We start from the raw sequence: 21,116 nt of genomic DNA on the forward strand, positions 1-21,116 counted from the left end.
CAAGGGAGAGGAGATCAAAGGCTAGGTTAAAACGTGAATCATGTCATCTTTCAGATATCTTGTTTGTGTGCTCAGCATGTTTTTGGGCCCGATGGTCCTTGGCTTGAGGGTGGGATAGGGTGTGGGTGAATGCTTTAAAAAAAGAAGTAAAGCCCACTTGAAGTTAAAGTCCAAACCTTCAGAAATGTACAATGTCTCAGATAAAACAGAAAAGGCAATGTAGATGGGGCAGAAGGGAAGCTGGAAGGTAGAAACAGAGGTGGGAGGGGTGTATGTGTAATGGTGAGGATACTGTCCTAATGATCAGATTCCTCATCATCTCTCTTCTCTTTCGTCAGAATTGTCTGTTAGTGCTGAGCCAAGGAGAATATGCAACATAACTTGGGGCTTAGGACATTTTCTTCCCTGTCATCCCCACCCCCAAAAAAATCATACCCCTAAAACTAATTGAATGTACCTGTAAGCAAATTCAGTTCAGTCTGCTGGCCTTTCTTTTTCTAGCTGTAGCAGACAACAATGACTTGTGTTGTTGCTTCTCAGAAAAGGACATTGGTGAGTGATGAGGAGGATGGGTGTGACCTCTTCGGTGACTCTGAAAAAGAGGAGGAAGAGAACTTAAAAGAAAACACAAGGCCGGTAAGGGATAACTGCTGCCAGTGGGAATGGGGCATGATTCCCTCTTGCAGGTGTGAAGGAACTGCAATACTATCAGTGTGAGGAAATGAGCAAGCCCAGTGATTGCTAAGAGTTCTCTGGCACGGGGTGTTGCAGAGACTGTTAAGGCTCCTTTCTAGCATTATTGCCTGTTCATGATACCTCTTGGGATGCCAGAGACCCACATTGGCTCCCGAGCAGCCTCTGAAGCTGTGCAAAGTAGCTTATTGCGCTCATCCATGCAAATGTTGTCTGTCTCTTATTCCGGGGACTGCCCAGAAACAAGGTGGCTGCTTTAAGAATTTTGAAGACAAGTGGGAAATAGCTTGTGTTCTTGCCTGTTGTGACCCATTAAATTACCTGATAGTGTTATGCAAGTTTTAAATTTTCTGTCCTGCAGGATTCCAAAGTGCTTCGCAAACCATCGGCATATAGCCCTATCGAAGCAGTGCTATCTCTGGTGTGGAGCATGGCAGCCAATAGGGGAAGGGAAATGATTAGCCCAGAATGTTGGGACAAAACCCTTCCTCTTACACACAGTCCTAGGACGTGAGCTCTCTTCCATAAGGGTCTGATCTGAACCCCCTTCCTATCCCATGCAATTATGGGGTTGAAACTCTGTGGATTAGCCTCAGGTATATGGAGGGCTGATTAATTCTGCTGGCACCTGGACCTGTGTTTACGACAAACCTGTTGCTTGAGCTGCTAAGCTGTCCCCTTGGGAAATGTTCTTATCTCTGCCAGTAAGGGGTGAGCCAAACACTCCTTGAGACATAAAATAGGATTTTGCTGAAAGGAATACAGTATTCTCTTCCTTCTCCTTGTTGCACCCTCAGAAAAAGAAAAGACCAACGTCGTTTGCAGATGAGCTGGTGGCCCGGATCAAAGGGGATGTGCCTAGCAAACAGGATGAAGAGCAGTCCTGTAAGCTACTCTTTAGTACATGCCTATGGGAAAGTGCTAGGATCTTGAGGCTGTTTGAGGAGTTCTTTGTAATAGTGCGATGACATTTGCAGATGTGAATACGTATTCGCAGATGTGAATACTTTTTACATGAAAGCAAATAACATGCATCTGTCCTCTTGCAATCAAGACAAGTAAGTGATGCAGACAATGATGTTCTAATAACACAACATATGACAATGGGATCCTAAAGCGGTTCTGGCCAGGGGTAGGTATGAATGTCAGGTGGGAATTTGTAGGGAGAATCAGTAGAATCCTCCATTCAGGAAGAGGCTAATCACTTCTCCACTTTCCTGCAGGTCAGGAAGGAGATTCTCGCCTAGTCTGCTCTCTGCATGGTGTAAAATTGCGCCTTGGTGTATGCACACTGTTTGGCTGTTTAATCTGACTTAGGGGGAAATGCTGGCCACTAGCCTGTTCCCTTTGTGGCTGTTCTAAGAGTGAGAAACAAAATATCCTACTGGTTTAGTATATTCAGGCTTTTAAATAAAAGCTAACCTGTCAGTATCACTTGTACTCTAAGAAACATTTCTTGCTGCTGGTGTTAGTCCCACCATAGACTACGAGTGTGAAAGATTTTTGCCTCTTATTTACTCTTGACCATTTAGACCACCTGTTGTTTTTTCCCCCTACTTTGCTCAGCTTGAACAGTCGAACTAGATTGATCCGTTTCATGCTTAATTTGCAAAATGTTCTTGTTTATGAAAATAAATAGAGGAATCTTCCACATATACCACCATCAAATATTTTTAAATTAAAATATTTAATCTGTAATGTGCCTGACATGATGGGGCCCTGATATATGAAGTTTCTAAGTGCTACTGTAATTAAAAAAAAAAAGCTTTTCTATTCACCTCAACCTCAGAAAATGTTCAGTTGAACAATGGGCATAAAACTTGTTTGCAGGGTTACTTCAGGAAGCTGTGCAATGTAGGAAAAATATACAAATAGGCTCTTGTTCTGACCCTATTATGTTTTAAAATGCATTTATAGTATACTGGCCTCAGGTAATAAATCACAAGAGTAAAGAGACTCTCTTTTTAATGACCTCTTCATCTTTTCTTCAAGCCCCATCAGCAGAAATCAAAACAAAGAAGACTGTGAAAGAAAAGAAGGAAGTTAGAGTTCCATCAGATGGTAGGGCTTCTTCCTCTGCTCTGTAACTTCTGCTTCCAAATTTGGGGGGTGGGGGGTCAGATCTTCTGGATAAAGTGATATATTCCAGAAATCCCACTTCTGCACTATATCAATTAGCATCCTTCATTTTATATTATGGGCAGTGTGTGTATATGTGTATATCTCAGAGCTGGAAGGGACCTTGAAAGGTCATAGAGTCCAGTCCCCTGCCTTCACTAGCAGGACCAAGTACTGTCCCTGATAGGTGGGGTTTGTTTTTTTTTTCCCCCCCCTAGATCCCTAAATGGCCTCCTTAAGAATTGAACTCACAACCCTGGGCTTAGCAGGCTAATGCTCAAACCACTGAGCTATCCCTCCCCCCAGTAAAGTAGCCTGTGTTCATGTCTGCACCAAGCAAGAGTAGAAATGGGTGTAGAGGAAGTTCCTTGCTCACACATGATCTTACTTGGTGTGGTCCAGTTGCTATAGATCTCATTCTTAGTTGCAGCAGTGATACGCGTGTGATGTCAGAACTTCTATAGAGTAGACAAAGCTGATTGTTCTGTGTGCATCTATAAAATCAAAACAGGGTTGTTACCATGGAGCATGTGTAGTTATTTGGCCCCTTCTCCGTGTTTCCCTTCCTGAGAATGCAGAGGAATGGGCCCAGTTAACAGCTCTCTTGCAGTATGCGTGTGCTGTGTTTCTAGATGATGAGGATGACATCTTCAAACCTCCCAAGCTGACTGATGAGGACTTCTCGCCATTTGGTTCGAAGGGTGGCCTTTTCAGTGGTGGGATGGGACTCTTTGACGATGACGAGGTTAGTTACTGGTGGGGTAGAGGGACATGTGAATTCCTGCACAGATATCTCCCTAAAAAAGGAATTGATGCTGTACGAAGGTGAGGAGACAGGAACTCTCTAACTTGCCACAACATCTTTCCGGCTTGATCCACAAACGTAATGCTTGAGTGAGGTTCTGCATTTTGTTCCTCTCTGCATGATGCCCTTTCTCCAGTAGTGGAGCTTCTATAAAAAGCAACAAGGGGATGACTTGACGTTCCAAAAAGCACATTGGAAATAGAGTCCTTGGATTCACAGGTTCAGCTCCCAGCTGAGTTGACTCAGACCTTCTTCTTTTTGAGGTAGATAAATCAAGGAAAGTGCAGTTAACTGAAAACACCTGTGCATAGTAAAGACCTTTTAAAGGCAGGTCCACATTGATGCTGAAAATCATGTGCCTCTCTTCAGAGGATAGCAGATTTGACCCTGGGGTCTTTGGGCTAAATATCCCTCTCACTCACTTTGCACCATTAACATGCAGGAATGCTGTCAATAACTGCTCTGCCACCCCTACCCCCAAAGGTAGCCATATTGCAACAGTGCAGTATATACATAGCTTGTGAAGTGCTGTGTGATTTTTTTTTTTTATTTATTTTTATTTATTTTTTTTTTAATGGAAGGCCAGCTATGTAGACCTAAAACTGATGTTTAATAACCTCCCTGACTCATCTTAGACTCTTGGTTCACCCCTTGGTCCTGTTAACCTTTGATTGTACAACTCCTGGGTACCTGCACTGCCCTGAAAACTGTGTGTGTGTGTGTGTGTGTGTGTGTGTGAGAGAGAGAAATTGATTTACAGAGAGATGTAAGTAAACTGTCCCTTCTCTCCCCCCTTCCCCCATTTATACATGCCTCAGTTCTATGCAGAAAAATGTTGGTATTGTGAAAAGAAACACTTGTATTTCTAATAAGATATAAGAATCAGGAGGTAAATAAGAAAAATAACTGTGTTATGAAGTAGAGTCAGCTGCCTGACTTAGAGCAGCAACTGTTGGCTTTTGTGGTTATACCCGCACGGCTTCTCAAACAGGCTTTTGAGTTACTAGTCATGACCAATGAGACATAAGATAGAAGTATGGATTAACAGTGCACTCATGATTCAGATGTTCCCTGAGGACAAAACTTTGCTATCTAGCAACTTGTAGAGCAGACTTATCCTGGAGTGGGTGTCAGAGATCACAGAAAGATTCTGATACTTATTGGATATTTTTCAACAGAACAGGGAGCCTCTTTATTATAAATATCTATCCTCCCACCCCAACTCTGCCTTCATCTGTTTTAAAGCACTAAAAATATATTTCCACTCTAAGCAGCAGTAATTGATTTTTCTTTTAATTACAGGATTGTAGATTTGGGTTTTATCAACACAGATTTGGATAAAATAACTAAGCTCTCATTTATTATAGTTTTTATTAAATGTTTCCTTTTTCAATATAGACACATCCTCCGTAAAGCTTAGTAGGAAAATGAATCCCAGAATCATAGAATATCAGGGTTGGAAGGGACCTCAGGAGGTCATCTAGTCCAACCCCCTGCTCAAAGCAGGACCAATTCCCAACTAAATCATCCCAGCCAGGGCTTTGTCAAGCCTGACCTAAAAAACCTCCTAAGGAAGGAGATTCCACCACCTCCCTAGGTAACCCATTCCTCGAGCCTGTTTTCAAACCACTGTGCCCAAATCCCTCTTGTACACTAGGGCTGGGATATTTTGGGGGGTGCCAAGGAGAGTTGGATTCTCGACACCTTCTGAGTTACAGTGATGCCCAGCTCTTAGGATCCTTGGGTACCTAGGGTGAGATTTTCAAAGTTCTCGTTTGAGTGATCAGCATAGGGCAATTGGAACCTGTGTTTACTGTTTGAGGAGCACAATTTCAAGTTCTCTTCAGCTAAACATGTGTAAGAATGAACCTAGTTCCATGCAGTCACTGTCCTAGCTTCTGGTAATCTAGCCGGAGCTATGTGGGTTTGGCATGTCTCTAGCCAAGGGAACCATATGTAGATGTGAAAGGGATTTGTAGTAGTCAGCTGTTCTTTTGAATTGTCACATGTACTTTTGGGGAGCAGGGGGTTTCACATGGTCTTTAAATGCCAATAATCTACATCTGTCACACTGCATACTATGACCAGTGATGTTAACACTTCCTTTTGTCCTGGTCTGAAACTCAAGAGATTCATGCTATGCTCCTATCTTGCACCGGTCCCTCTTACGGCATGTCTGTGTGAAAAAGCTGCATAGGGATAACCTAAAGCAGGGGGTCAGCAACCTTTCAGAAGTGGTGTGCCGAGTCTTCATTTATGCATTCTGATTGAAGATTTCATGTGCCAGGAATAAATTTTAACCTTTTTATAGAAGGTCTTTCTATAAGTCTATAATATATAACTAAGCTATTGTATGTAAAGTAAATAAAGTTTTTAAAATGTTTAAGAAGCTTGATTTAAAATTAAATTTAAAATGCAGGGCCCCCTGGATCGGTATCCAGGACCCGGGCAGTGTGAGTGCCACTGAAAATCAGCTCGCCTGCCGTGCCATAGGTTTCCTACCCCTATACTAGACAGACAGCTCTGACTGAGGAAAGTCCACTACTGCCAACCCAAACAAACAAATCACAAGTCAGGCTGAAAAGAATTGTGAGTAGGTTGGAACCACAAGTATGCAATCAGGCAGCAGCAGAGACATGCCCCCCCTAAAAAAAAAAGCGAGTATAGTACTGTTAAATGTAAATTACTAAAAAGGGAAAGTTTAAAAAAAAAAAACTTGACAAGGTAAAGAAACTGTTTCTGTGCTTGTTTCATTTAAATTAAGATGGTTACATGCAGCATTTTTCTTCTGCAGAGTAAAGTTTCAAAGCTGTATTAAGTCAAAGTTTGATTGTAAAGTTTTGAAAGAATCACAACACTTTGTTCAAAATTACAAACATTTCAGATTTACAACCTCCATTTCCAAGATGTTCGTAACTCTCAGGTTCTACTGTTAAAACCATTGCAAGCCTGTGTGGATGTATACGTTGGTATAGGAGTGGCTCTTTATTGGTATAGTGTAAATTGGTTGGGACCAGGTTTAATTTAAACTGAATAAAGCTACTCTTATACTAAAATAAGTGTCCATAAAAGTTTACACTGGCTTAACTAAATTATTGCAAGTTTGAGTGGCCAAGCCCTTAGAGCAGGAAGTGAAGCACAGGGGTAGAATTTTTCCTAACCCAGAACAAAAATGGAAACATGCAGAAATACACACATTTCAACTTCTTCTCCATTGTCTGTTGTCCCAAATCTGTATCTTTGCAATCAGTGGATCAAGTTCTCATGCTCTCTTCTGTTGTACGTCTTTGTCTTCAATCAGAGCGATCTTTTTGCTGAAGCACCAAGAGGGGAAGACTCGAAAGAAAAAGAGCTGCGAGCCCCAATAAATGATGGTAAGAACTGATTTGTACAAGTAGCACACGTCTCCAGCTGCGCTATAGGTGTCTAGATTCTCTGTGGTTGGTAATTGTCTCTCTCAAAGGGTGATCTGAACCAAACTAGATAAATAGCAAACTAATAAGCTAGAAAAGAAGCTAGTGGTTAACTGTGCTAAATTCTCAACAGAATATATGGTTTTCTGTTCTCAGTGGGGAAATATTCACATTTTTTTTTTATTTTAAAAAGCTAGATGTTTCTCCACCGTAACTTTTTATAGTTTATGGCCCCCATCAGGTTGCTGGATGGGAGGCATTCCCACTAGGGGCTTGATGCAGTCAAATGCTTTTCAGTATGAAGTAATTTGCAGCAGGGGCTGTATATGACCAAATGTCTTTTTGAAAACGTTTATACCTAAATTTAAGCTTCTAAATTCAAAAATGATCCCTCTGACTCTGAAAAGTGCTGTGTGCCCAGCTGCTCCTACTGAAGTCATCTTTCTCCAAAGGCTAAATTTTCAAATGCACCTTAGGCTCCTAAGTGATAGCCATTGTTTTGGGGGCACAGAGGGGATTTTTAAATGATGTATAACGTGGACACAAGCTCTTGGAATTCTTTTTATTCATGGCTTTTTAGTTTCATGGGCATGTTTTGCAGCATGGAAGGAACATCTGCATTCACTTTGTTGAGGAAAAACCACCAAAGAAATTCAGAGAATGTGTCGAAAGCACATTGATTTGAAGACATTTGGGCTCCTGAACAGAAACGAGAGAGCTCAGTACAATTGTCATGTTTCTTATACTGCAGTGTTTGGGGCGTTAATTGTACAAAATGTTTGCATCTATAAGTGATTGTCTTGTACTTCCCATAATTTCAGAGCCATCAACAAAGGCTTTACGGAAAGTTCCTGCAGGCGCAGTCTCTCTTTTCCCAGGTATGGTTCAACTGACAGTGACCTGCTTCATGCAGGGAACAGATCTCTTGCTTTAAAACACACGACAAAGGCTGTTATCCAGCACTCTACCAACCAGAAAGCTCTATAAAGCTGACATTTCTTATTTTTATTGAAAGTCCAGTTGGTGCGAGGCCGGCAGGCTCCCTACGTGGCTCCGCATGGCTCTCCGGAAGCGGCAACATGTCCCTGCTGCTCCTAGGTGGAGGCATGGCTAGTGGCTCTGCATGCTGCCCCAAGTGTTGGCTCCGCAGCTCCCATTGGCTGGGAACCATGGCCAATGGGAGTTGTGCGGGTGGTGCAGCGCACAGAGCTGCCTAGCCACACACCTGCCAAGGAGCAGCAGGGACATGTTGCAGCTTGCAGGGAGGCGCATGAGGTGAGGGCTGCCTGGATTCGGCACCCTGCACCACCTGCCGTGCCCCGTGTGTGCCCCCCCTTCCCCTCAACTCACTCACTCCGTCTTAATTGACTGGAATTTTTTTGCTTACCCGCACCCCCCCATTTCCCCAATATGTTGGATAACACAGCTTTTACTGTACACTGGTTTTAAAGAAAAAAATGATCAAAATGCAACACTGCTATTGGATGTTCAGAATCAAACATATGAATTGTGAACATGCTAGGCCTGAATTTCACTGTGTTCTGTGCAATTATAAAGCTTCTGTGGGGGGCATTCTAGAAAGCATGAATATCAGTGAAGTTGGAATTATCATTTCTAAACTAGCATAATCTTGGATAGCTTTATTTTTAAGAGTCTATTTCTATGAGTGATTCATATACTGAATGCATAAAGGCGGATATTGCATGGATACAGTTCAGTCCTATTCCTCTTTCAAACAGTAGTCTGAGCTGCATTTAAAAAATTGGCTAGATCTTTACAGTATTGTGCCATTTCTTCATGCTAGCATGTTAAGTTTGTTTTGAAGGAGGTGATTAAAATTGTTGTTTCCCCCATGATCAAAAAGAGAAGAAATAGTTACAGAACTCCCTGCCCCCCTTAGTTTCTCTCAGGAAGCTGCTCTGTGTGGGGAAGAGCTTCTGGAAGTATCTTTAGTTTTGAACTGCACAGCATATTGCACATTTTTAAGTGTAGTAACAAAAGCAAACTGAGGTAACATGTTTGCACCAAAGTCTTATATTTTTATATATTGGATATATTTCTTCCTATATCAGGCCATATTGGCTAGTTCTAAGACTGGCTAGATGAGCTCAGAATTCCCTCATACCTTTTCACTAATGCACCAGGGATGGCTTTGGCACAGGGTTAGGTCAGATGCCATCTTGCTCTTCTGGGGCAAGTGCACACTTTGTCAGTACTGGAGCTGGCTAGACTGTCTGTTGCAAGCAGCTGAGGTGATAAATTTAGTCCTCTCTTCCTATTCAGGAATTGTGCAAGTAGATCGTGACTTCTATGAATTTAATCACTGTTCAAAAATCACTGGCTAAATAACACTGACTACAAAGTTTAAGAGCTCAGTCACGTTATTGAATATTCTGACTTGCAGGTGGGAATGACGTGTTTAGTTCCACCTCTGTTCTCATGGAGAAAGAAAACAAGATGCCCATGGAGCAGAGCACAGACAAAGGCCCAAAACAGCCTGGGAAAGTCAGTCTGTTTGACGACGACGACTTTTTTGTGGAACCAACTAACAAACATTTGAAATCGGGTAAAGTGTGTTCGGAAAACTATAAAAGGTCATAGAAACTAGGGCCAGTGGGAACCTGCGGGTCATGAAATACACTGCCCCCCCCGGCACCTGGTGGTGTTTCCGCCTCTGCTATTCCACTGTCTTATCTGTATCTGATTCCTCTGAACATTCCATCAGTGATGTGTCTGATCTTTCTTGGCAGCTGTTGGCCATTCACTCTTCCTAAGGGTTTTGGTTTTTTTTTTCTGGGAGGCTTTTTAGTGTTGGGCGATATCTAGTTTTAGTTCAGAAGAGCTGTGTGTGTCTAGATGGGCGTGCACATTCAGGGTGTGTGGGGAGGATGGAGAATTGCAGCACCCATTGACGTTTTGGCTAATGACCTTTGTACCCAACTAACTCTTCACCTGGTGAGCTAGCCCAACCAACCCACCCACCCCCATCAAAAAAAGACTTCTGTTGCTCATTGCTGTCATTCTGCTCTCTACAGAAAAGACTGTACTCCTTCTAGAATGTCACAACCTCTCAGTGGTAGCTGGTCTCTTCCAACAGAAAGCATTCCCCAATATAAATGTGTATTTTTTTTTTTTTTTGAACAAAGTCAAATCCACTGCTGATTTCTTTGACGATGATGGTGACTTATTCAAGAAAAAGGCTGAAGTTCCTGCAGCTGTCAGTAAGGCAGCTGAAGTGCGTAAAGAATCCATGGGAGGGAAAAAGGTAACGTTAGAAGTGGATTTTTCCATTGTGCACAAAGAACTAAGCTTAGAGGAATAGTTAGGCCACTCTGGCTCTAACTCTGCTAGAGTCTATCCCACAGAATAACAGGAATATGTTTTATCTCTATGAATGTGATGCCTAGTTTCCAGATTCCTCCCCAGCCAGCTCTGGGGGTTGCCTGTATGCCTTCTGCAGCTCTTTGTCATTCTGGAATTCCTGCCAGAGGTTTCCTGTGCTGCAAGGTTGGTCTCTGGGAGCCTTACTAAGGCTGGAGTTGATTGTCTCTGTTATGTGCCTCTCTTGTTCCTCTTCTTGCTCTGTAGCAGCTGGCAGAAACTGGCTGTGAAGTAGAGCTGGGAGGAATTTCCTGGCCAACTAGTTTATTTGCTGAAAAGTGCAGTTTCAGGTTGACGGAAGCAATTCATGAATTCGGGTCAAGCTTGGCTAATACTTTTTTAAATAAATTTTCAAAAGTCAAAATGGTTCATTTCAACATTTTTTTGTTTTTGTTTTTTGTTTTTGTTTCTAAACAATGTTTTGTTTAGAAATTTAGCAGGATTTGACTTAAATGTTTATTTAAAAGGGTAAACTTCTGGTGAAATGTTTCATACTTGGTACACCTCTACCCCAATATAATGCGATCCTCGGGAGCCAAAAGATCTCACTGTATTGTAGGTGAGACCACGTTACATCGGGGTAGGGAGAGGAATCACTTTTACTGCTCCAGCTTCTTCCCCTCTCGCCCCCCCCCCCCCAATCAGGCTTGCCACGCCAATCAGCTGTTTGGCCTGGCGAGCCTGGAAGGGGGGGAGCGGGGAGCAGAGCGGCGGTAGCGCGCTCGGGGAGGAGGCGGAGATGAGCTGGAGTGGGAAGCGGTTCCTCTGTGCCCCCCCTCGTTACTTGCTGCCCTCCCTGGGCCCCCACCCGCCCCAGCTCACCTCCGCTCCATCTCTTCCCATGAGCATGCTACAGCACCAGCTCCACTTCCCTCCCTCCCTTGCAGGCTTGTCGCGCCAATCAGCTGTTTTGCGTGGCAAGCCTGGGAGGGAGGAGAAGCGGAGCTGAGTGACGCGCTCATGGGAGGAGGCAGAGACAGAGGTGAGCTGGGGCAGGGGGGCCACAGCAAGTAACGGGGGGGTGCAGAGGAACTGCCTTCTGCCCCAGCTCACCTCTGCTCCGCTGCCGCCTCCCACAAGCATGCCACTCAGCTCCGCTTCTCCTCCCTCCCAGGCTTGCCGTGCAAAACAGCTGATTGGCACGGCAAGCCTGGGAAAGAGTGGGGAGAAGCAGAGCTGCGGTGCGTGGGAGGAGGTGGAACGGAGGTGAGCTTGGGGCAGGGGGCCCGGGGCAGGGCCGCAGCAAGTAACGGGGATTGGGGCCATGCAGAGGAGCCGCTTATGGTAACATGAATTCGGCTATAACGATGTAAAGTAGCCCAGTCCCCCGGAGCGCCGCTTTACCAAGGTATATCTGAATTTGCTTTATATCAGACCACATTATATTGGGGTAGAGATGTACTTATTAACTTAGGGTTATAGTACTCTCCCATTGGCTAGTTCATCTCTATTGTCGCTACAGGGGCTTATCCAGGAAAATATAGCCAAGCAGTGCCATGGAATCCCTGTAAGTGCCTCTTGTTGAAGTCAATGGGAGTTATATGCAAAAAAAAAAAATCTATGGCCAACACTTAAAATCGTCCTCATGCAGCTGATGCTCTGCAGAAAGATCTGTCTTCAAAACTACGTGGGTGTTGGATTCTCTAGTGTTTGGATCAGAATTTCCTAGGTTTTAGCCGTCCTTTTTCAACAGTTGGGACACTTAGCAGGCCAGCTACCAGCAGAGCTACCAAAGAAGAATGTAAAGTGTGCTGTTTGCATTGATTTAAATAGTTGCTGATGTGTTCTTGTTTTGAAGAGTCAGCCGTCTTCCACTGAGGACTCCAAGTCTTTATCTGACATACTTCCCAAAAACCAAAGAGGCCTATTCTCTGATGAAGAAGATTCTGAAGTAAGTGCTAAATACTCTTAGATCTAAATGGAATTCTAAGGGGTCTGGACCGTAACATGACTGCATTTCTACTGCCATGTTACCTAAAACCCATTCCTGTTGAGAGATGTCTCAAATCGTTGCTCATCTCCAAGGAATGGGATCTCTGGTATGTGGTTCCCCCTAAAAACACTCTCCAGCAGGAGCAGTGTCCCTCTCCCAGCATTTTCCACCAATTCTAAAAATTCTATTTTGCACACACACGGCAGTGTGAGATGGAAGGCTAAAGGAAGTATAAAGGCAGGAGAGAGCATCCAACCCTTGGATTTGCTTCAGTATGTACAGGGGTCATGTGAGCTCTTCAGTCCCTGTCGTCTTGCTTCCTGACCTGGAGCCTTCACAGCAGACATGCCAATCCCGTGACAAAAAGCAGAAATTGGGCTTGTTTTTTGGCTTAATTGGCTTGTGGGCTGCTTGCTGGCTAGTTTTTTGGCTTGTAGCTTGTTGCTTCTTTTTTGTTTTTGTTTTTGATCGGCTCCTGGCAAGCAGCGGCGAGAGAGAGTCGGGATGCACAGCGGTCCCACAGCAGGCCCAGACTGCGTGCCAGAGGGATCTAATCACATTGAGTGTTGGGTTTCTTAGAGATTGGCTTGTTTTGGCCTTGTTTTGAAATGAGATTAGCTTGATTTTTGGCTTATTGTGAAAGTAAGGGTGCTTATTTACCATGTAAAAGTTGGCAACTGCTTCAGAGAGTTCCCAGGAGAAGTTGCATGCACTCAATATTTCTGAATGGGCTGGAGGTATATTCAGTAGGGCCCCAAAATCAGTGACCTTTTCTGTGAAAGTGTGGGCCTCTGGTTTCAGTGTGGTGAGAATCAGCCATCTTACTCCTCTTCAGTAGCACACCAAACAGTCTCTCTTTTTGAATAAATGCAAAGTGCATATTGTTTTTCCAAGTTCTTAAATCCTGTTTCTCTCATCTCAAACTGTCTTGCTAAGTGACTGTGTTTGGTTCTAACAGGACTTGTTTTCATCAAGTCAAACGGGGAAGTCAAAGAGCACATCTCTACCACCCAGCAAGTCAGCCACAAAAACCCCACTCTCCTTCTTTGACTATGAGGATGAAGAGGTAAGTGCCTCCCCAGCACTGGCTGCACTTTTTTTGTAGCCCACTCTCTGGGCTCTGTGAGTAAGGTAAAGCTGTTAAGTGGGTAATAACTAAGGACAGGTTCACAGTATTCTTAATTTAGTGTGCCTTGTGGTACTGCCCAAAAGCCCCTATCCTAGGTGCTGTACAAACACACAGGGAAGCATCACCTCTGCTTTTCAAGAGCTTGCAATCCATCTTTGGACACCCAGTCCCCAGAGTAAACTAGCCTGCCCCATGATCATCACCTGACTGCGATGAGGTGTCAACAGATTGTGGAGGCCTGTGACTTATGCAAATTCCAGAGCCATCCTCTGAGAGCACCCTGCCTCCAGTTCCCAGCTCTTCCCATCTGGGACTGTTAGCAGAAGTTCCCATTGCTTAGCAAGCCATTCTACTGGACATTCCTAATTTTGGGTTTTTGCAAAGTTTCTAACCAGGAATCAGAGTTCAACTGCAAAAACTTTTAAGGGATTCTGTTTTGATCCCGCTTCATAAGAGTCTTGCACATGGACAAGTACCGAGTTCACCAGGTGTCTTTTTACGTGTGCAGTAGGCCACACTACTGTTGCAGGTCAGGATCCTGGTTTGCTTCCCAGATGCAACAATGCTTTGTCTTTTTGCTTGCTTGTCTTGTTGAAAAGAGTCCCTCCTCCATCCCTAGTCTGCAGAGATGACAGCTGTTTGTATCAGTTTGCTAGGCTACAGCAGAGCTGCTGAGCAATGAGTTGTGGCTGGGAAGACTTGAACTGCAGTAATGAGCTGGTCAACATATAGTAGTATATCTGTCCCCTTTGATGGAGAAATTTCCTCTGAGGCCAGAGTCGGAGAGGTGATGGGGATCAGCTGGTAATGATCTGGGGGTAGTTTCTTTCTTTCTCTGATAATAAGTATGAATACATCTTTTGACTGTCAGAAAAACGTCCCATCTCATGAGGCTCTGTGAAATGAAAATACTAAATCTCTGCCATAGACAGAGGGTTACAGTATCCTAATCGGGAAGATTTGCACATGCCTAAACTGAGTATCCATGTGATCTTATTGATTGTAATGCTTGCCATCTTACACCACCTTCTTGCTGTCCTCTTCACTGACCTTGTCTACCCAAGCAAACTTCATATAGCCATAATTCACCACCCACTCAGATCTACCACTTTTAGCATGACAAGGCTAAGATGACATGGTGTCTAACGTGCCTGAGGGCTAATCTACACTACCATGCTACATCAGTGCAGCTGTAGTGCATTGCTGAAGACGCGCTGTGCCCATGGGAGAACGCTCTCCTGTCAGCATAATTACTCCACCTCAGTGAGAGGTGGAAGCTATGTCGGTGGGAGAGTGGTTTAGACACTGCTTTAAGTCAATGTGACTTGCGTCGCTCAGGGGGGTGGCTTTTCCACATCCTTGAATGAAATTATTTTCATGGCCTTCAGTGGTAGTGTAGACAAGCCCTGAATCCTGTTTGCACTTGTGATTTACAGCTACAAAGCCAGCTACTGTAGATGAGACAAGGGCTGTGACCAATGTGAGGACAGAAAATAATTGACAGTGCAAAATAAACAATGATGGAAAGCGTATGTGCAAGCTGCAGTCAGAGAACCTCTCTTTCAAAGTGGGAGTGTGGTCTTTAAAATATCCCTTTCAGATCCTAGGGTTAAAAGCCTGGTAGACGTAGTTCTTAATCACATTGCAAATCAGAAATCCCCAGCTGAAACAGAAGGTACAGAATAAAAACGAAAGCCTGCAATGGGAAATTGACTTTAGAGAGACTGGGTATGAGTCCTGCTAGCAGATTCCATTGTGGGACTGGGTTCTTATCCAAGCTTGTCAAGTTGTTGAAAGTGTTAATACCTACAGGCTTTTGGTCTGTAACTTCTCTACTAAACATCTGTGGACGCCATGGCTAAGAACTATTTGCTCCATGGTATCTAAAGCTGTTGTCCTTTTGAATAGGTTTTGGTGGAAGTATTTATATTTCCTTAACCTGTTTCTTGGCTGAGCTACATTCAACTGATGTTGATAGGAACCTGAGTGCTGATGCACACCAAGTACCAGGCAAAGTTACCTTTCTTGGCTTTAATATTTTTAGGATCTGTTTGGTACTGCACCTGCTAAGAAGCAACAGTCAAAACCACCCCAGGAGAAAGCAAAACAATCAGAGCTCCTCAAAAAACCCTCTGGCTCGTTGTTCAGCAGTGATGAGGAGGTACTGTAGAACAAGATGCATTTTAAAGGGGGATATTGGGCTTGCAGCTCTCCAAAAGATGAAATGTTCAATAGAACATTCACTCCATTGCACTTGAGTGTGGATTGTTAGGTGCCTGGGCTGTGTCTATGGACAGTGCTCCTTCCAGCTGTTGTATATCTGTGGGGCTGGGGGAGCTCTATGTTCTCTTTAGCAGCATGCACCATGGGACTGGCTGGCAGAGATACTATGGCAGGAAAAAATTGTTGGATGTAGGCTATACGTGTCTAACAGAAAATGGCACAGCAGCCTCCTGCTGAGAAGGGTGACTTAGAGCTGGCCTACAAAAGAGGAAAAAAGAGCATGAACTTCTTTATTACTAATGTGTATAAAGAGGGCCTGAAAGTTTTGGGGTAGTCAAGGTTTATTTAGAAATATGGGGGAATTGGAAAACAAGATTTGACCCATCTCTGTTGGAAGCGCTAGCTGGATGACTCGGGTACAGGTCTTGGGAGCTCTCTCAACCCTTAATCCGAGTTGGAGGGTGTTGAATCCTTAATCAAGATTTGCAGCCAGGTACTTGAGTTAACAAAGTGTCAGCATGACCCACTTAAAAGGAACTTTACTGTGTGACTAAAACTCACATTCCTGCTTAATTAATCATAAGAATGGTCAAACTGGCTCAGACCAAAGGTCCATGTAGCCCAGTATTCTGTCTTCCAACAATGGCCAATGCCAAGTGCCCAAGAGGGAATGAACAGAACAGATAATCAAGTGATCCACCCCTGTCACCCATTCCCAGCTTCTGGCAAACAGAGGCTAGGGACACCATTCCTGCCCATCCTGGCTAATAGCCATTGATGGACCTATCCTCCATGAACTTACCTAGTTCTTTTTTTGAACCCTGTTGTATTTCACTGCTGCTTTAGTGGCTATCATAAAACTACTGGCTTTCCAGGTAACCTATAGTGGTAGATTTTTTTGTTTGTGTTTTTTTTTTTTTTTTTAAGGTAGATGAGACATGAATATCTAATGTAAAAGTAAAACAAGGCCGAATTTAAAAGAAAAAAATGCCTGTCATTTTTTAATACATTATAAAGTAGGAAAGGGATGCGGTGATCTTCCATCTGCAGACCACTTGTAACATAAAGGGATAAAGAGAGATACTGTAAGCATGAAAACAGAGAAAATATTTCTGGGATTTGCAGTATTCCGTATTAAGGCAAATTCTGACTTCTCGCTTAGATAAAATGTTGATATGGAAATAGCTTTGTCGCAGAAAGAGACAGGCATGCCATTGCTCTGTTAACCTAGCCTTTCAGAAAACTGGCTTCAGCCGACCAGTTTAAACAGCAAAGGCGTACATTTAACCATTCTCTTCCCATCTCAGCACATTCCCCTCCAACTGAGGCATGAACATAACCCTAGTTGAGCCATTTAAGAGTTAACACTGTATTAGCATGGTCAATTATTTTGTTAACCCAAGAGGAAAAACTGCCTTAATATTACAGTTAGAAGTCAGGAAATGAGGCAGCATTGTTATTGATACTATCTTGGGACACTGCGTAATGTGTGTTTCCACACTCCTCTAACTGTCTAATCATCAAAATGTTGTGGGCCAAATTATCAAAAACGGAAAGCTTCTCCCTTCTGTGGCTGCATAACATGCACTCACAAAACCAGCTTCGGGGCAGATCTCAGGGATGCTAGTACTCATTTACACCTGCAGCTCCATTAACACCTGTGAAATAGGAGCCAAGCCTATGTCCTGAAAGCTTATACAGTGTGGGGGGTAATAATATCATTTTCTGGCCTGGTGTTGCACTGGTGTTTGTATTTAATGCACAGATGTAAGAACAGCCCATCTCTTCACAGGAACAAGCGCTGATTCTAATATGCTGACTCAGGTAGAAGAGGTGAGGAAATAGGTTTGTAAGAGAATAATTCCTATATTTTTTTTTAGGACCACTGGAACATCAGCAAGCCGACTAAACCAATTTCCGAAGACAGCCGAAAGGGGGAACCTGCAAAACCTGTCAGTGCAGTCAGTCCGGCTAACATTGTGAAAAAGACTAGCCTCTTTGAGGAGGGTGAAGAGGAGGAGGAGGAGGATTTATTTGCAATCACTAAAGACAGGTGAGAGAACTTGACAGCAGAGCAGCACATTTCTCTCCAATCTCTTGGAGCAGGCTTACCCATTCCAATAGTTTGTCAAGGGTATTATGGGATTCCCTTTCTGAAATACAACGAGGCCTCCATTTTCCCAGGAAGCTGAGATGCTGTCAGGTAATCTTAAAATCATTGTTTTCTGCTGTGCATTTCTGCTATTCCACTGTTATGCTACTGAACCAGCTGAATGTTGATTTCCAGGTGGAGATTAAGGTGTTGGTTTAGACCCTGGTTTCCTTTCACCCTGTGGTGTTGTCACAGCTGGGATCACCATAGGCATTTAAGCTGGAGAAACCTCTTTAAAGGTAGAGGGCTGCTGACAGGGCATTCTCATTACTCTTGACTCTGGAGCTCCCCATCCTCCCTTGGGACCAAAATAGCTGAGATCGGTTTGCCTGCAGGGCACAAAACAAAGCTCACCTGTTCTCAGATTAAAACAACGAGGAGTCCTTGTGGCATCTTAGAGACTAACAAATTTATTTGGGTATACGCTTTTGTGGGCTAGAACCCACTTCATGGGATGCATGAAGAGAAAAATACAGGAGCAGGTATAAATACATGAAAGGATGGAGGTTGCTTTACTAAGTGTGAGGTCAGTCTGATGAGACAAATCAATTAATAGCAGGATACCAAGGGAGGAAAAATAACTTTTTGAAGTGGTAAGAAAGTAGCCCATTACAGATAGTTGATGGCAAGGTGTGAGTAACAGTAGGAAAAAATTAATAGTGGGGAAATTAAGTTTAGGTTTTGTAATGACCCAACCACACTCCATCTTTATTCAGGCCTAATCTGATGGTATCCAGTCTGAAAATTAATTCTAGTTCTGCAGCTTCATGTTGGAGTCTGTTTTTGAAGTTTTTTGTTGAAGAATTGCCAATTCTGGTCTGTTATTGAGTGACCAGGGAGATTGAAGTATTCTACTGGTTTTTGAATGTTATAATTCCTGGTGTCAGATTTGTGTCCATTTATTCTTTTGTGTAGAGACTGTCCAGTTTGGCCAGTGTACATGGCAGAGGGGCATTGCTGGCACATGATGATGGCATATATCACATTGGTAGATGTGCAGGTGAACGAGCCCTGGATGGTGTGGCTGATGTGGTTAGGTCCTGTGATGGTGTCCCTTGAATAGATATGTGGACAGAGTTGGCACCGGAGTTTGTAGCAGGGTTTGGTTCCTAGGTTGGTGTTTTTGTTGTGTGGTGTGTAGTTGTTGAGTGTTTGCTTCAGGTTGCGGGGCTGTCTATAAGTGAGGACTGGCCTGTATCCTAAGATTTGAGAGAGTGAGGGATTGTCCTTGAGGATAGATTATAGATCCTTGATGGTACGCTGGAGAGGTTTTAGTTGGGGGCTGTAGGTGGTGGCTAGTGACGTTCTGTTACTTTTCTTCGTTGGGTCTGTCCTGTAGTAGGTGACTTCTGGGTACTCTTCTGGCTCTGTCAATCTGTTTCTTTACTTCAGCAGGTGGGTATTGCAGTTTTAAAAATACTTGATAGAGATTTGTAGGTGTTTGTTTGAGGGATGGGAGCAAATGTAGTTGTATTGTAGAGCTTGGCTGTAGACAACGAATCGTGTGATTGTGGTCTGGATGAAAGCAGGAGGCATGTAGGTAAGTATAGCAGTCAGTAGGTTTCCAGTATAGGGTGGTGGTTATGTGATCATCGCTTATTAGCCCTGTAGTGTCTAGGAAGTGGGCCTCTTGTGTGGACTGATCCAGGCTGAGATTGATGGTGGGGGGAAATCATTGAAATGTCAGGTTGTTATGGAGTGTTGGGTCTAGTAGGACAGGTGGGATCTCTGGGTTTGGTTAAATGGATGGAGGTCAATCTTCTTGCTGCTAATTTTTGCACTGATCTATTAATTTTGTGTAAATATCTTCATGAACAGAAGTGCAGCCTTAGACGTGCTGTTGCTTCATGGGGCAGGGTGGTTATTTTGAGGAATATCCAGCTTGCTACCACTTTACTTATGAAAGTATTTGGATTTTGAAAACTTCATATTTTAGGCTAAAAATCTAATCATCTGAAAGGGTCTAAGAAAAGTGCATTGTTCGAGATGCACAGTGAGTACATAATTCTCCTCCTGTTTCAAAAGTTGCAGTCATCCAATCAGGAAGCGGAATTGACATCAAGTGACTCAGGTGACTGACTTGCACACCAGATGACTAATTTACACAGCAGAAATAGCATAGTCAGTGACATCTTATGAACACCGTGATAGTGTATAAACTGTGCTGCTAATGCTTAGGAGTGACAAATGGATTTGCAGAATCCAGGATGGATTTGTGGACAGGACTAAGGTCATATTGAGTTATTAGACTAGCTGTAATGCCCGAGTGGAGAGAACCCCATGTTCTTATGAGACAAAATCATAGATTCCAAGGCCAGAAGGTACTGTTGCAATCATCTAGTCTGACTTGCTGGGTAGCACTGGTCCTAGAACTTCCCCAAAATAATTCCTAGAGCAGATCTTTTTATAGAAAAACATTCAGCCTTGATTTAAAAATTGTCAGTGATGGAGAATCCACTACAACCCATGGTAAGTAGTGCCCATGCTGAATTATCCTCACTGTCAAAAATGTACCCCTTATTTCTGGTCAGAATTTGTCTAGCTTCAACTTCCAGCTGTTGGATCATGTTAGACCGTCCTCTGCTAGATTGAAGAACCCATTATTAAATATTTGATCTCCATATAGGTACTTATAGACTGTAATCAAGTCCCCCCTTAATCTTTTTTTTTTGTTAAGCTATATAGACTCAAAGAGCTCAAACACTGTAAGAAGTTGTCTAATCCTTTAAGAATTCTTGTGGCTCTTCTCTGAACCCTCTTCAATATTTCAAAGTGATTTATTCTTTTTGCAAATACAAAAGCAAAGTCCCAGCGATCATGCTGAATTAAGGTTTTTGTTCAGTGTTTTTCAGAAGCGTATATGAAATTTATTCCTGAAGTTCACCCTCTACTGCGTAGCATCTTGGGCCTCTTTCCCCCACATAGTCCTGCCACATGTACTTCAACTCAAGTGAGGGGCGGATGTCATGTTGGAGGCCACAAAATCCCACCTGAGTTCCACTCCAGAAGTGATGCTGCTTTGCTTGTTATGTTAATCGCATTTATTACAGTAGTGCCTAAGGGCCAACCAAGACTGGGGCCCTGTTGTGCTTGGCGCTGTGCACTGAATAGTAGACAGCCTCTGCCCCAAATGCTTACAGGCTAAATAGGCAAGATGGATGCAGGGAGTGGGAAAGGGTGTATGTGTCACCTTCACATAAAGAGGTGAGAGATGAGACTCCAGTGCTAGTGAGGTAAGCAATGGAAGCAACCTGCTCTGGCACTCTCAT

General features: G+C 43.4%; 1 protein-coding gene across 4 annotated transcripts in view; it reads left to right on the forward strand.

The window, feature by feature from the left end:
• WASHC2C (WASH complex subunit 2C) overlaps positions 1–21,116 on the forward strand; it is a 61,359-nt gene that overhangs the window by 14,607 nt on the left and 25,636 nt on the right. The window contains exons 8-20 of one of the 4 annotated variants that reach the window (XM_030571021.1): positions 541–636; positions 1,491–1,578; positions 2,686–2,754; positions 3,444–3,556; positions 5,642–5,644; positions 6,918–6,990; positions 7,851–7,907; positions 9,434–9,595; positions 10,176–10,294; positions 12,209–12,301; positions 13,302–13,409; positions 15,517–15,633; positions 17,576–17,748. In XM_030571021.1, the coding sequence (XP_030426881.1) occupies positions 541–636; positions 1,491–1,578; positions 2,686–2,754; positions 3,444–3,556; positions 5,642–5,644; positions 6,918–6,990; positions 7,851–7,907; positions 9,434–9,595; positions 10,176–10,294; positions 12,209–12,301; positions 13,302–13,409; positions 15,517–15,633; positions 17,576–17,748 (1,271 nt within the window). Of the gene's footprint in view, positions 1–540; positions 637–1,490; positions 1,579–2,685; positions 2,755–3,443; positions 3,558–5,641; positions 5,645–6,915; positions 6,991–7,850; positions 7,908–9,433; positions 9,596–10,175; positions 10,295–12,208; positions 12,302–13,301; positions 13,410–15,516; positions 15,634–17,575; positions 17,749–21,116 lie in introns of all 4 variants that reach the window. The other 3 variants (XM_030571022.1, XM_030571023.1, XM_030571024.1) reach the window with 3 other exon arrangements.

The sequence above is a fragment of the Gopherus evgoodei genome, chromosome 7, assembly GCF_007399415.2.
Source record: "Gopherus evgoodei ecotype Sinaloan lineage chromosome 7, rGopEvg1_v1.p, whole genome shotgun sequence".
In the NCBI taxonomy this organism is placed as follows: Eukaryota; Metazoa; Chordata; order Testudines; family Testudinidae; genus Gopherus; species Gopherus evgoodei.